This window comes from Dermacentor silvarum, chromosome 9, assembly GCF_013339745.2.
Source record: "Dermacentor silvarum isolate Dsil-2018 chromosome 9, BIME_Dsil_1.4, whole genome shotgun sequence".
NCBI lineage: Eukaryota > Metazoa > Arthropoda > Arachnida > Ixodida > Ixodidae > Dermacentor > Dermacentor silvarum.
In genome coordinates this window covers 19,950,176-19,965,549 of record NC_051162.1, presented here as the reverse complement: position 1 = coordinate 19,965,549, position 15,374 = coordinate 19,950,176, and the positions used below count along the sequence as shown (strand labels likewise).

Below are 15,374 nucleotides of genomic sequence, written 5' to 3'. Positions count from 1 at the left end.
CTGTGGTGAGGGAAACGAGTTCGAAGCCCACCGTCCGAACAATCTGTGTTACTAGGTACGTGACACTGGTTATGTACCACTGTTCAATTAACGTATTTCATTCCGACTTGGGTCAATGGGTATGTGCCACTCTCCGCCGCGTTGGCTCAGGAGTTGAGACGTTGCGGTGCTGAGCACGAGGTCGCGGCGGCCGCATTTCGATGGAGGCGAAATGCAAATAACGCCCGTATGCTTGCGTTCTGGGGCACAATAAAGAACCCAAGGTGGTCAAAATTAATTCGAAGCCCTTCACTACGGCGTGCCTGATAATCAAAACTGGTTTTGGCACGTAAAACCCCAGAAAGAAGAATAATTGACAAAAACAAGTCCTTTAAAATTTGTTCGTTGCGGGACCGAGTCGAACCGACGTCATATATGCAACGGTGTACAGATGGACAGTAGATGGAAGGCAAGGAAGACAAAGATTAAAGGCACCGTTCGGGTGACCATGTTTTTCTTCGTCCGCAACCTCCAGCTCGCCTCACACAAGTCGACAGGATAAAGACCAGGTAGCCTACTCATCAGCCGCCCTTTTACATGGAAGTCTTCCACGCCATGCTGTGAACCGTGGGCACGCAGCTCAACTATACCGACAGTGACCCGCATCATGACCGGATCACGGGAAGCTTTGGACATTCCCAAGCACACCGGATCAGCGGACGATGGGCCCGTAAAGACTGGTTCCGCCTCTTCGAGCTTCGCGCATCTGCTGCATCATGGTCTGAACAGGATATGGTCTCAAAATTCAATCAATACGTCGCCGGTTAGGCATTTCGGTTTTACCTCACGCACATCTTTGAAAAGAACGAATCGTAGGAGAGAATCAAAGAAGAGATTATTAGTCGATTTCGAGTATACGTTGCAGACCCCTACATTATCCAACAGCTAGAGACAGTTCAACTGGTTCGCCGCAGTCAACCGCCACCTCCACTTAGTAATCATCATCAGTGCCAAACAAGGTATCGTATAATGAGATCATCGACGAGTTTCTCTTGTAGTGATCCTCGCGAGAAGGCGACACACAAACGCACGCCTAGCATGGTGATGACTACCACGGAGCCATCTTCACCATCTACGCTCTCGACACGCTGCAGGAATCGTGTCCCTGAACCATCTGACGCGTTCACACCGTTGTCTTGTGCGCATGGTGGCCCACCACTAGGTTTCCCGTCACGTGACACTTTCACGGCTTTAAGACAACGTTGCATTTCAAGTTCAAACTATTATTTATTCTGATGAAGCGAATTACACTGGTTATCCGACAGTAGGTCAGAAGGAAACCACCGCCAACGCGTGCTCTTTTCACGCGGAAGACAATACACTTTCATCAGCAGCGGATCAACAGCTTACACTTCGAATTCAAGCTGTTTTGCGTGTTTCAAACTGATTTGCCCATACAATATCTCAACAAATCACTGACATTACCGATGCCTCGGGTGCACCATGTGTCACACATTGGTAACAAACAGCAATGTCCGCTCAGCACGACGTCACGTGGATGGCAGCCTTAGAAGTAGTTTCTCAAGAAACTCAGACGTGGACTTCGCCATCAGACAACCCACAGCAGAAAGCGTTGTCCCGGCAACTCCAAGAATAACTTTGATTACCGCAAGGACGAACCCGACAGAGACGACGACGACGATGCCGAAAATGAGTGCCATCGAAAAAGCAGACACAATATAAAGAAATACATCTAAGCACTAGCCAACTGAACTCAAGAACAACTCGGCCAGTATGTCGTTTTCCTAGGAGTGAACATCGTCAAGGACGTCTTCAACGCTAGAAATCAAGACAGCACCTAATACGACAAAAGCGAAAACAGTGCTAGCAAAGGCCACAAGGACAGGTGCGACCTTCTGGCATAAAAAAAGCAACAGAAAGATGGCCTGAAAAACTTCTTGCAACGAGCACTCGTTTTAGAAAATATAAAGTCCAACCACCACAAACGAGCCGACTTCATGCAAACGCAGCCTCTCTCGTGAGAGAAATCTGCCAAAGACAGCTCGCAGCGTGCAATCTTTGGTCCACATCTGCTGGCTTCAAGTGCAACCACAGTTAAGGCACTTGAATATTACTCAGTCACATCAAGAACTCAACATGTAATCGCATCGATGATCACGTGCTACGGCTCATGTAGACGTCTTCCGGAGCGAAACAGTCAAGCTCGCCCATCAGAACTATACTAGACGTCACCGGGCAGATACACTTGTTTATGAAGTTTATTCCACATGAATTATTCCATTTATTCCGCATGAATAAATGAATAAAGGTTGTCAAGAGTTATAGAACTATCTTGGGACAATGGACTAACTGCGCGTCTTCTTGGTTTGCATTTATCAGCCTCTTCTTGTTCCCTAATATGTCGTTTGTTGCTCGCGCTCTCTTTGGGGGGAAGGGGGAACATGTATCGGTGTACAGATGGACAGTAGATGGAGGGCAAGGAAGACGGAGATTAAAAGCAGCGGTCGGGCGACCATGTTAGTCTCCGTCCGCAACCTCCTGCTCGCGTGACGCATATATTTAGACCATATGACTTCGCGCAGGCGCCCTTTGTTGGCGCAGCGTGTCTTGGGGGCTGCGCGAGAAATGAGCTCGGTTGCTTTACAAGCCGCCTACAAAACGCGTTTCGGTCGTGACATTAAGTATTTCGCTGCATTGCTTCAGTGTCAACCGTAATAACGCCGACAGTCATCTGGATATGATTTCTGTCAGAATTTTTTTGAAATTCAAACATAACGATAAACTATGCTAACTGCTCATTACACTTCAAACGTTATCGTGCAATTCAGAGGCTCTATTGAAAGCATTACCTAGAGGGTTGCGTTCAGTGGACCTTCATTACAAACGCAAGCTTTCTCTTAGCTTTACCTTGATAGGTGAGGCACAGATCAAGCACACTGACAAGGAATTTTGGACAATATTATGGACTTTCTTTTAAAAAATTATTCTGAAAATCATTAATCACAAATAATGGATGCGGTTCTTGCAAACTCTATTCACAGAAGAGCACCCACTGTAGGAGTGGTACAAGTCCGAATGTCGAAATCATCCAACTTCGCTGATGATTATCTTTGCTCTAGCTAAGAGTTTTAAAGCAGATAGCAGCTCTATTAACCAGTTTTATTTAACGAGTTCATGGCACAGACGTCAAACACACACGCTTCCGTTCAAGTCAAGTTTGTTTCTTCTTCGGGATGTTTTTCTTTGTTTCGACGATACAGAATTTTTCGAAATCACCTGCGGCAGGCAACGTAATTGCTATTTTTTTGGTTGGATTGCTCAAACCTGTGGGTATTAGTTGCACAGGAAATGAAAATACATTATCGAATAATCAAGAAAAGAAATCACCAATTAGCATTTTGGTTGAACTCGCCGGCTACATTCGTAAATGGCAATTTGGGCCCTAAAGGAACTATTTAAATTGTTCAATAGTGGAATATTGGTAATGAACTGATTGAGCATTTCAAATTCTCGTGCAAGTGTTGTCCGCTTCTTTAAGTAATCCAGCTCAATGACCTGAAATATGCTATCTGCCAAAGGCGATTTGTAAGTATTCTTTACAGCCTAAGAAAAAAAAGAAGACCCACCGGTCATTGCGTACTGAATTATTGTCAATAAGGCAATTGGAGCCATGGGTTAATTGCTTGCCTTGGGGACGAGCTCGACCAGGCCGGTGTCGCTACAGGGTCCGCAGGAAGATTTGCCGAGTATCAGCACGCCCTCCAAGTGACAGATCATCTCACTGCAGTCGCGTCGATACAGGGTAAAATAATTTTGTTATGAAATGTTGTAAGCTCCTTTTTTATTAGATTATGGTGGCACAGTGCTACTCGGTAAATTGATTCATCTGAAGGCGATCCATTATTGGTGATAGGATAAATTGTCTTGAGCGATACGCTGGCGGTAGCCTAGTAAAGGGTTTCCGGCCCACATTCGTATGACCTCGCAGGATGACAACCCATACTCCAGCGGAGCAAGCATCATATTGTTTTTATTAACATGTAGGAACATAGAAAGGTAAAGTACATCAGAGCTGCTACCTCTGTCATATTTCGTATTTAGTGTTTAGTAGGATCATATTTCGTAGCAATTGACACCATATTATTTTCGTCTTTGTCATTGGCTCGAACGAAGACGCGTTTCCGCTTACCGTTGCGACTAGTCACCTGGTGGCACGGTCGATGAATGAATTCACACGAAGGCAGAGTCCATAGAAATTATAACAATGGCACCGGGATTTTAGATAATGATTCTGTTATAATTATTTCCCTCTCTTCACTCCGTCCATAGTGCGGGAAGCGCTGTGTGTACGTTATTTCTTCGTTCAAACTGTCGCGAATGGTGAATACAAAAGGAATACAATACCATCTTAAAAATCTTACATTATAACGGCCGTAGAGGAACACTAAACATAAACTATGAGTGACTTAAGACTGACAAGGTGCTTTTTTTCAAAACTCTATAATCGTTATTTTCATGGTACTAATACGTTCATTATTAGAACAGAAGATAAAGGTTCAAACATTTATTTTTCACTTTCGCTCCTAAACTTCTGTGCTGCTGCGTCAGTCGGACGTCACGAATTTCAAGTTATTTGCTCGTACTTGGGCTGCTCTGCCTTGATATATGTACAAGCAACTGCCTCAGTTCCATCTTTGGCTCTCTTAGAACACAATGTAATCAACCTTTACAAAAAGTAGCAGTTTCGCCCGAAAGGCGAAGCATCGATTGCGACAGCAAATTAATAGGCAGCTATACAAAGTAAGGATAGCAGATTTATCAGTCCGTATCAAGTTAAAAACATTCACTTACTAACTAAATTACCAAGCATGGTGTCAGCGCACATAGGCAAACATGAACACATCATACTCAATGAGCGCGTTCACTCGCCGTCAAAACGCTGATGTGAGGAAAAGAACTGATGAAAAAGAAAATGATGATAGTTACAAAATAGCGTGAAAAATTAATTACACGACACAGACCAATTTTGTGAAGAGTAGTACGCGATAACTAACATGCATGGATCTTGACTAAATTATGCCAACATATTTCGCTTGATACTATGTTGTTGTACGTTACTGAATGCATTTTTAAATAGAATGGGGTCAATGATGGTTACCACTGATGCAGGCTGGCAATTCCAACGATGACAGCACAAGGCGTGGCGCGCGTATGGCAGGCGTCATAACGCGGTGACAGTACACGGCGTCATGACGGGGTACATCACATCACTGCGGTTTGTAGTAAGGCAATGACACTCGTACTTTAGCACCTGTTTCCCCCCATTAAACCTTCAGTTGCGAGGCAGTGGTCGTCCTGTGTTCGCTCCTTAAAACTTACAAGTCAGGTCCAGTGACTAGGCCGGCTTCGTCGTCGTCGTCGTCCGATCCCGAATCGGACTCTTCCGGCTTGCGAGCAGCGCCCTCTGGGCCCACTTCTGCGGCCACACAGGCACGGCGCCGAGGCGTCGCGTAGTCCTTGAGCTCACGCAGCCGACCCATGCAGCTGGTACAGCGAGCTCGCACCTGCGCACAAGCCAGGAACTGCTGTTGATTCGCTAATAGCGTTGTCTGAAACATGGAGGTCATGACGTGTTTCCGACTCCGCCATTACATCCGGCGCGTGCAGTTTGCAAAAGCATAGCCCTTTAGATCCGTTTATCTTACTAAGAGAGAACCGTCGCTGGAGCATGGATTTGGACATAATCTATTGACCGCTTCAACGCAAGGTTGCAACTTCGTGGAGGCATTTATGACCTTAATAATACCAACAAAGAATATTACAGCTGTAATACTAACTTACCTTAAACAATACCCCAAAAAAGCCACTATTACCTTCCGTAGAAATTTGGTCTGCTATTTCTGCTGGGTACATTTAGGTCTGGGTGTGAATCCAACCCAGGGCTCCGGGGTGCGAGACGAGCAGGCTTCCTGAAGCCACGGCTGCTCCATGGTTCTCGCTTACTAAAGTTGTGCCTAGTGCATGCGTGACTGCAAGCGTCACGCCGCACCCATCTTACTAAAGGTGGGGCCTACCAACATCTCTCATCTATTGTTCCGATGCAGTAGTTGCCAATTGCTTGCTCACCAGCCTGCTTTTCCCCTACATTTGCATTGAAGTCGCCCATTACTACAGTATACTGAATTTGCACCTTTCTCATTGCTAATTCAACATCTTCATAAAACTGTTCTATTTCTAAATCATCGTGACTGGAGGTTGGTGCGTAGACTTGTACTACCTTCATGCTATACCTCCTATTCAGCTTTATTATGACAACCGCTACCCTCTCATTATTAATGTAGAATTCATCAATGTTGCCCGCTATGTCCTTATGGATTATAAATCCAACCCCGAGTTCTCTCTTATCTTCAAGACCTCTTTAGCAGAAGACGTGGCCGTTAGTAAGCACTCTATAGACGGTTTCATCCAGTGCCCACCGCGCTCTGGCAACGCTGTGTGCCGGCATCCGGCGCCCTTAGGAAACTTCCGGTAGCCGTTCCTCTTGCTCGTTTTTGCTGGTATTTGTTCGCTCGCGTGCTCGTCCTGCGCATATTCTGTGTTATGTTCCGGGTATATGTGCGACTTGTGGCATTCAGTGTGTAGCGTGACGGCGAGTAGCTCTTGGAGCATCGACTGTTTTCATTACGTTTACTCCTCAACGGTGTTTTTCAAATCTGGGAGCCTACCAAGAGCTCCCAGATTTGCTCTGCTCACTTCATCCAAGGTATGTTACTACGTGGAGTAGCCGGACTGCTATAATGCTGAATAATAAAGGTGCTACTGCGCGATTGTTCTGGCCGCATGCCGTGTAACTCACGCGAGAGCAGCTCGACTCTCGCCCCGAGCTTGCTCTCTTATCTAGTTTCTTGCCTCGGCGTGGATCGCCATGCAACGAACATGAGTTTAAATTATTGTTTAGCGGGTGCCATGCTACCGCCGTTTTAATGTTTTTCGTATCTGGGGCACAAGTGCACTTCTCCAGCTTTACTACCTAGGCACATGTGCGCATTGGTTTATCATGTTTAACGTCCCAAAGCGACTCCGGCTATGACAGACGCCGCAGTGGAGGGCTTCGGATAATTGACATCACCTGTGGTTTTTTAACGTGCACGGACATGGCACAGTACGCGGACCTCTAGCATTTCGCCTCGATCGAAATGCGATGGCTGGGGTCCAAACGGCGTCTTTCGGGTCAGCAACCGGGCACCGTAACCGCTGAGCCATCGCGGCGGGATGTAAGCATTCGTATCGGTATCGCAGAGCAGAATCGCAGAAAAGTTTGCGATTTTCGTGCATGCATGTAGGAAGTTTCGGCCACATTCTAAAAGCATTTACGAATTAACGGAGGCCAATTATGGATTGCAATCTCGCGCCTAACACTACAGGTTTCATTTTGTTAGAAGTGTGGTAAATTCGTGAGCACTTAAGTTAGTCCCATTTCAGTCGACCTAGGCTTCTTGCACTAAATGACTTTTGAGAATGTACAGTTATTTGTGAATGCATATTGAAAAGCAGAAACAAGGCATATGACGCAGAAAACATGTGCATGTACACATGCACAGCTTACCACTTCATCCTCCATCTTGCAGCAATAAAATTGCCATTGCGAAATGCAAAAACGCCCGTGTGCTTGTGTTGTAGGGCACGTTAAAGAACCCCAGGTGGTCAAAATTAATCCGGAACCCTGCAATACGGCGAGCCTCTCTAATCAAAACTGGTTTCGGCACGTAAAACCCCAAAAGAAGAAAAAAGTGCAATTAAAATTTTTCTCGTTTTCGGCAGTCCCATTACCTGCCTTGAAAACAACAGTTTGCGTTCATTGCATGTCCTTACTAATATGCTCCGCTTGTTGCTCCGGGGTTGTAACTGAGGGATGGTGTTTCGAGCCCGACGAAAAAGAAAATCGCACGACATCATTGTCCAGCTGTTCGGGCAGCTCTCTGCCTCTAAACATCAGCTTTTGGCGATACCAATCTTTTGCTTCGGTGCTAAGCGCCTTAAAGTAGTCGCTCGTCATCTCGACAATATTCACGATGTAGAATCAGCTCATCACAGATTCCACCAAGCAGTGCAAACATCGACACGCCGACCTCACGGCGCGCATGCCTTCAAACAACATAGCCGGATGTGCTTCTAGCTCTCCTGCCGGAAGTTCCGATGGGGCAGCCAACCAGCGGCAAGCGAGGTTTGTTTGGAAACACTGAAACCGTCTATAAGCCTCACCAGTTCTTCTAACCTCACTAAGGCCAATAATATCCCGGGCAATACCGGATTATTTTTCAAATAGCCCTGCTAAGCTAGCCTCACTTGATAGGGTGCGCGTGTTTAACGTTGCCAGGTTCAGTTTCCAGTGGCGGCCTGTCCGGACCCAGAGATTCTTAGCACCCTCATCCGCGTCGCAGGTCTGACCGCCGCCTTGGTCAGGTGCTCCACAGTCGCTGGGAACTGAGGGCCATGGGTTAATTGTCGGAGTCGTGAGGGAGGTAGTGGCCGAATACTGCACCAGGGAGGTCAATTCTTGTGCTGGTGAGGGAATGACTTTGTTGAAGCTTAGTGGGCCTTCCTAATTTGGTTGCACCCGGACTTGTATAGCTCCACTAGCTCTCGGCGATTTTTTTTTTTGCCGATGTCAGGCGCCACTTCATGCCTGAAAATGCAGTGGGCTGGAGAAGGATTCGAAATTACGACCTTCAGATTAGAAGCCGGGTGATCTACCTCTGCTCCACGTCACCACTTGTGACGATACAAAGGAGTAATTAAGTGATTTACTAGCCATACTACATATTTGCTACAAGCTATTACAAAGAACAGAGCAGCTACGATCCAAGCCTTGTGTACAGTAAGAACAAACCTATTGCAACTGAGCATAACCACGAGCGATTAGGCAGAAAATAATCAGATAGTGACCGCACCGACGAACTTCACTGAGTCAGAAATGTGATAAGCCGCTGCTTCTAAGTATTTGCCAGCAGCAGTTACCGCTTCCTTAACATTCATTGTTACTCTAATCTATAGATCACCAGGTATCTGCTGTACGTATTACATGACCCGCCGAAACTCCACTTGCAGGAACGTAAAACTGTGAATTAAGATTTAAAAAAAATTGGCAGACTCAACTGTAGCTAAGTCCAAGCATCGCCAAGGATTCATGTTGCGTAGAGAATGGTTGTATGAACAATGTAATTTTTGTGTAGCGAATGGCAATGTAGTTATTGTATGCGGTAGGTGTTTATCAAGTAATACAGAAAGTTTTTAAGGACAACATATAAGATTGACCGACTATTTCGACTTTATACCAAACGGCCAGAAGCAAGCATTAGCCAATGAACGTGCGGTATTTCAGACGTGATGTGCAGTATTCTGCAGTCACCGATCGCGCTACGAAAGCCAGACGTTCGAAAAACGCGCGGCCCGGTTGTTGTTGTCCAGAGCAGACAACAACAACCAGTCCACGCGTTTTTCGAATGTCTGGCTTTCGTAGCACGATCGGTAATTGGAGAATGATACACATCACGTCTGAAATAGGTACTATACGTAAGGTGTTCATATGTGGCGTTCAGGACGTCGCCTTAGTGCCACATCTGCACTTTCCATTGCGGCTCGTTATGTTTCGCAAGAAGTCTAACCCCGATTGTAATACCTCATGTATCAGCAAATGTGCAGCACGCTGTCGCTTTCTTCTGGTAAAGAGTGTAACAACTGGCTATCTCTTTCTTTTTCTTGTAATAATATTTATCATATTTACCGAGCAAAAATTTAAATTGTACTCTCTGTCTCCTTAAAACTCGTCTTGCGGAATGGGTCAAACACATGAACACTTCAGATGATGTGGGGGGTGACTGCTCGAATGCGCCGTAACAGCTTTACCTACGAGTAATCTCTGTAGCCTTCGGCTTTCTCCCCTCTGCCACAATACTAACGTTGACACAATACTAACAGTTGACACAATACTAACGCTTTAGAATTACCAGTGCTCGCGGGCAGCCATAAGCGCGCGATGATCGATTCAGGACAGCAGCAAAGAACCTACCCGCGCTGTCTCGATCGACTCCAATGTCTGCCGTCCCTGTCAAGACCGTCTTCTTCACTGGCTCCTGTAGCCGTGACCTTGCAGACCGCACACCCCTTGTGCTTGCCTTATCTGCATCTACACTGATACTGATATAAGCACCAACGACAACCAGTAGCATCACCGCAGTGGTAGCCTTGTGACTCGAAGCATGAGGTGCCACTGGGTAGGTGTGCAGTGGGTTTCAAACGAGCTTGGCAGGTAACCGTGAGAGTGTCTCTCGAAGGCATTGTCCCGGTTGTTGTCAACGGTTGAGCCCATGTACCCCGGTGGGACTTCATTGTATCTGTGGTCAAGTTGTACGTGGTCGTCAGCCCAGCCCTAGTCGGGTCAGGTGAAACGATCGGTACAAGGATGGTTGCGGCCCGACGTAGCGCCCGGTCGGCTCACGAGTCCCATTTTTCTTTATGGACATAATTTTTTATTATTATCGACTTCTTATTTCTTAGCATATTATTCGCAGGAAGATGGAGATGGACTGACAGGGGCAGAGAAGAAAAAAAAAAACATCGAGAAAGGAACTGGGATGAACGGCCATAAACAAGGTAGAATAGGCGAGTAACCGGTTGTGCGTTGAACGGCGTTGTTATACGCGAAGGTGACGAATGGCAAATTGTGTCCCCCTTTCTATGACCTGGTTGAATATATGCGGCTATCATGTCAGAGAGCGTACGATGAAACCGCTCAGTCAGGCCATTGGTCTGAGGATGATAACTTGATGTAGTCTTGTGAGTGGTTGCAGAGGCTCTGAGCACTTCGCCCCCAGTTGGGAAAGGAATGTCTTTCCGCGGTGGCTCAGAAGGACACGAGGGGCGCCGTGGCGCAGGGTTATAGATTGAAGAATGAAAGCAGCAACTAGGGAAGTCAATGTTGAACTTACACAAGCTGTTTCGGCATAGCGCGTCAGGTGGTCGACGGCTGTCACTATCCATCGACTACCGGCGGGAGTCATGGGAACTGGCCCATAGAAATCGATGCCAACAACCTCGAATGGTTCCGCAGGACATGAGACTGGTAGTAGCTGCCCGGTAAGAGCTGATGTTGGCCGGTTTAGACGCTGATTTCGACGGTGAATATTGCGGAATACCTTTTAAACAGCGCGATGCATATCGAACTGTGCGTGCATAGGAAACAGAGCGCATAGACGTTTACATCTTGTATAGCTGCTTTTGTCATCTAGTTCAAGTGAAAGGAGTGCCTTGGCCGCGATGCATAATGAATTATAGTGTCTAGTGAAGCTCCCACTGCTGTCACATTATAGGTTGAGATGGTATATGTAAACTTATTCGCATACTATGAAGAATAATATGAATCACCTATTGAAATAAACTTTCCTGCCTTATCACTCCGATCATCCCACCTGTTTTAGATTGTCAACCTCAGCGCTAGTTTACTGCTATCTGGTACTTTACTAGTATCTTAGCCTACATAATAGCAGTTGCGCACACCGTATCCACAGTGCCGCGAGTCAGTACTGCTGCTATTATAATTATAGCACTAACATGCCACGTATGTTTACAGTTACGTACGACGACAGATAACAGCGCGAGTTAAGGTTTGTGCATACTTCGAGTCCCCGTTATTTGCAGACTGCATAAACTGTAGCAACGTGCAGGGTTCGATACGTTTGTGCGCCACTCTTTCGGGAACATTTATAGTTGACATGACGACGCAATGACCTTTGTGGAGAAACTGCTACAACCATGGCCTACAGCTACGACAGTTGGCGACATCTCCAATGCAGCTCGAATTACCAATAACAGCCAGCACTATAGCAGGGCATATGTTAAGCGGTTCTATCAATAAACTATAGCGTGCACATACAGTTATAATCCGAGGCCACACCAAAATTGGCTGGGTTTGCGAGTCATCCGCGAGGTGGCTTCTGGAGAGTTTGTCGTTTAATGGCGGCGAATTAAATGTTATTTTTCCTGTTTACTTTTCGAGCCCGCGAATGGCGAACGCGGCACGTTGAGCGCAATGAAAATGTCGCAGGTCATGTGCACGAGAGTTGCAGGCCGAGAATCAACACAGCCACACAAACGTATAGCCACACACATGTAGTGGCCGGCACGTCGTTTCGCAGGACCGCCGGGATTTGTGAACACTGCGAACATGCTGGCGTCATCCATCTTCCTCTCCGTCTCAAAGGGCACATATGTAGAGGCCGCCACAACTCCGCTAACAGCTATGTATCGGGATGTGGACTACAGCGTGGGGCAGTTGATACTTCGGTACTAGCACGGTCTCCTTGTCTCTATGCTATCACTTTCGAGCCTAGTGTTGGGACGAAGATTAGCGGCATAGGCGCGGAGCGCCGCAATGAAAAAGGAGTGGCTCTTTAAAGGACCAACGAAGCACTGATTGATTTATAGGAGTGTTCGAGTAGGAATTTTTGAGACAGAATCGAATACGCATCGAATAGTGCCAGACTCGAATTGAATCGAATGGAATATCGAATAGAATAAAGAACAACCGTTACGACAAATAATGTTAAACGACGTTGACATTCTGGTATTCTTAAGATAAGCAGGTTTCGGTCATGACATAGTTGGTTATGAAGCATTATTTATTAAAAGCACAAATGGAGCATTAGGACCAACAAGCAGTTTCTTCGCATGCACATTACTCTTTAGAGAGTCCGAATGATCGCTGTATAGCCTGTGAAGTATGGCTACCTAAGCAACGTAGCCTGCTTCATGCAGGCACTATACGCACGACCTCATGTGTTATGCCTAGACTATGCCCGCGCGAGTGAAAATTTATCGCACATTTGCTATAATATTATGTTTAATCGTGCGTAGATTGCGTTCTGAAATATTTGAAAGGTATTCGAGAAGTATTCGCATTTTCAATTAGTGACTATTTGATTCGAAGACCGAGCCCTATTTGATTTGTTCTTCGAGAGTTTAGAATATTTGCACGCCCCTATACTGATTTATTTCAAACTTGGGCAGGGGAGAGGTAAGGGTGCGCCTGTAGTGTACGTAGAACATGAATTCGTGGCTCCGATAGGAATCAGTCAGGAATAAGCGACATTGAAATAGAAATACCAAAACTGGAATATCGAACGTAGCCCTGCCAGCTCTAAGTAATGCACATGCGCACAGTGCAGATAAACTAGGTGTTTTACGTACGCACGCTGAAGTATCCGCTTGTGTTGCACGCGCAAGTGAACGGCACTATGTGCGGTTCTTGAGAAAAGCTGCCGCTCAGCCTTTGTTATCGAAGAGGGCGTCGATTTCTAAACACAAGAACACTGATAGAAAATGACGATCAGAGGACATTGAGGTAATTTGCAGCTCGAAACCTTGCAGCGAGCCAATCCAACACCACCTAGATAGCACAGGCCTATGCACTCCGATCTATGACGTCATGCTACCTGGCACGAAATTTAAATTGCCAAGGCTGGCGTGACGAAAGCGGTGACGTCAAACTAACTCTTGCTTACGCGAGAGCATGCCCATTAGATTCTATGGCAGTTGGGCCAGGTAGCATAACGTCATGGATCGGAGTGCGTAGGCCTTGTGCTATTTAGGTGGTGTTGGCCGACCATAAAGAAGCACAAATGTTCAGTTCGCGCACTTACGAAACCATGATTCTGGCTTCGGCTAGTCTTGAACAAACTTGGCTGCTCTAATGTTCACGTCTGCCGACAGACGTCAGCCAGTGAACAGTAATTCGGCATGTTGAAGCACCCGCTATAGCCAAATATTTTGCTCCTGCAAGTCTGAAAACGTACCCGGCGTGCCGCGTCCAACGCGGGAACGATTCTCACGTTTGCGCGCGCATGACTTCTACGCGCGCCTAACTAAGGCTCTGAATTATCTTTTTGAGATTACGCCCTGCTATGCCTGAATTATAAGTAACAAATAGGTGAAGAAAATTGCCTAATTTCTCAACTCCTGGCAGTTACTATCAATAAAATTGCGGCAAAATGAATCCCACAATGAATGTCAAGGTTAAGGTGGCTGACTGGGCTACTGGTTATTCATACTGGTAATACACAGCCCGAGAGCAAACACGGGGACGAATAACAGACACGGACAGCGCTTGTCCGTGTTTGCTCTCGCGCTGCAAATTATCAGTCGACGTTAACGCGGTCAGCAATGTAGAAATCTAGCCACACAACGTATTGCCACCACAGAGATTCCTCTGTGGAATCTAGGCATACACGCCTCAATAATAAATATGAGGCGTGTATGCCACCGCCTCCTCTCTCGCCCTTCCTTCTGAACATGCTGGGTCATTCAGCGGTGGCGCCGCGAAGTCCCTTGTCAGAATATACATTCAGAGAAGTTTGCATGGATATGCGTATATGACGCGGGTTCAATTGCGTTCAAGCCCCAGATAAATCTTAAATGATTTTTTGGCGACTGATGAGCGGCACACACCCAGTTACCCTAGTTGGCGTCAAGTAGGTTCACTGAAGAGCGGCACATGGACAGTGGTACAGACACAGGAACGCATGTTGGCCTGAAATGGTTTAACTGATGAGCGGCACATACCTCCTGTCACATAATCAGGGACCCAGATGTTGCGGGAGTTGGCTTTGAACCCGGTTCCATGATCACACCACACGTGATGCTTTACCCATTAGATCGCGGACTTCGCAGTCACCCAAGGTGAAGTAAAAAGAGGTGCATAGATAAAACCTGAAAAGTGGGCCAAGTACCCTAACAATTCTAATCACGTTAAAGGGCAGCTGTGTGCTTCCGCTGAGTGAGCAGCGCTAGTGGTACCTCTCGGAGTGCATCCAGGTAGACTCCTCCGGCGAGGGCATACAGGGTGACGGCCTTGCTGATGTTGCCCTCAAACACCTCGGCGCGCACCGCCTGCTGGACCTGGTCTTGGGCTTTCCGCATCAGGGACTCCAACTCGGCCATATTCGCTGCTTCTTCTCCGTCTTCTTCTTTCTTAAACATGCGCGCGCCTCCCCACGTGGAAGCCGATAGAGCGCGAGGATCGGCGCTGGGTCTTTGTCATCGTCACCACGATCGGAATTTATATGTGCACCACGATTTCTTCTTTACCAGCGAAGAAACGTGCGCGTTTCACGAAAAGCCAGCCGCCGTAGCCATGGCAACCAGCGACGCTGCAGCTGCCTGCCACTGCGTTGCCTAGCGACCACCTCGCGGAGCGTCGCGTGCTATGCTCGGGAGAGAGAAAAGCGAAAATGAGAGCGAGAGAAATTGCGCAGCGCGCGCTATGTTCGGGAGAGAGAAAGAGAAAAGGACAGCGAGAGGGAAAGAGAAACAGAGTATAG

At 46.8% G+C, this 15,374-nt stretch overlaps 1 protein-coding gene across 1 annotated transcript; it reads right to left on the bottom strand.

The window, feature by feature from the left end:
* Positions 1 to 3,578: 3,578 nt before the first annotated feature.
* LOC125940327 (uncharacterized) lies at positions 3,579 to 15,076 on the bottom strand. Its single transcript, XM_049656383.1, has 3 exons — positions 14,851 to 15,076; positions 5,380 to 5,564; positions 3,579 to 3,781 (listed from the first exon to the last, which is right to left on the bottom strand). Exons 1-3 carry the CDS (start codon positions 15,031 to 15,033, stop codon positions 3,676 to 3,678), a joined length of 474 nt encoding a protein of 157 aa, XP_049512340.1. The 5' UTR covers positions 15,034 to 15,076; the 3' UTR covers positions 3,579 to 3,675.
* Between the last annotated feature and the right edge of the window lie 298 nt (positions 15,077 to 15,374).

What these genes read in the sequence shown, in the direction of transcription:
- LOC125940327 (XM_049656383.1), bottom strand. Translation starts at nt 15,033, where the DNA reads ATGTTTAAGAAAGAAGAAGACGGAGAAGAAGCAGCGAATATGGCCGAG. An exon ending in ACCTGGATGCACTCCGAGAG is followed by an intron (nt 5,565 to 14,850) that starts GTACCACTAGCG and finishes GCTTGTGCGCAG; the next exon opens with GTGCGAGCTCGCTGTACCAG. An exon ending in CTAGTCACTGGACCTGACTT is followed by an intron (nt 3,782 to 5,379) that starts GTAAGTTTTAAG and finishes ACGCGACTGCAG; the next exon opens with TGAGATGATCTGTCACTTGG.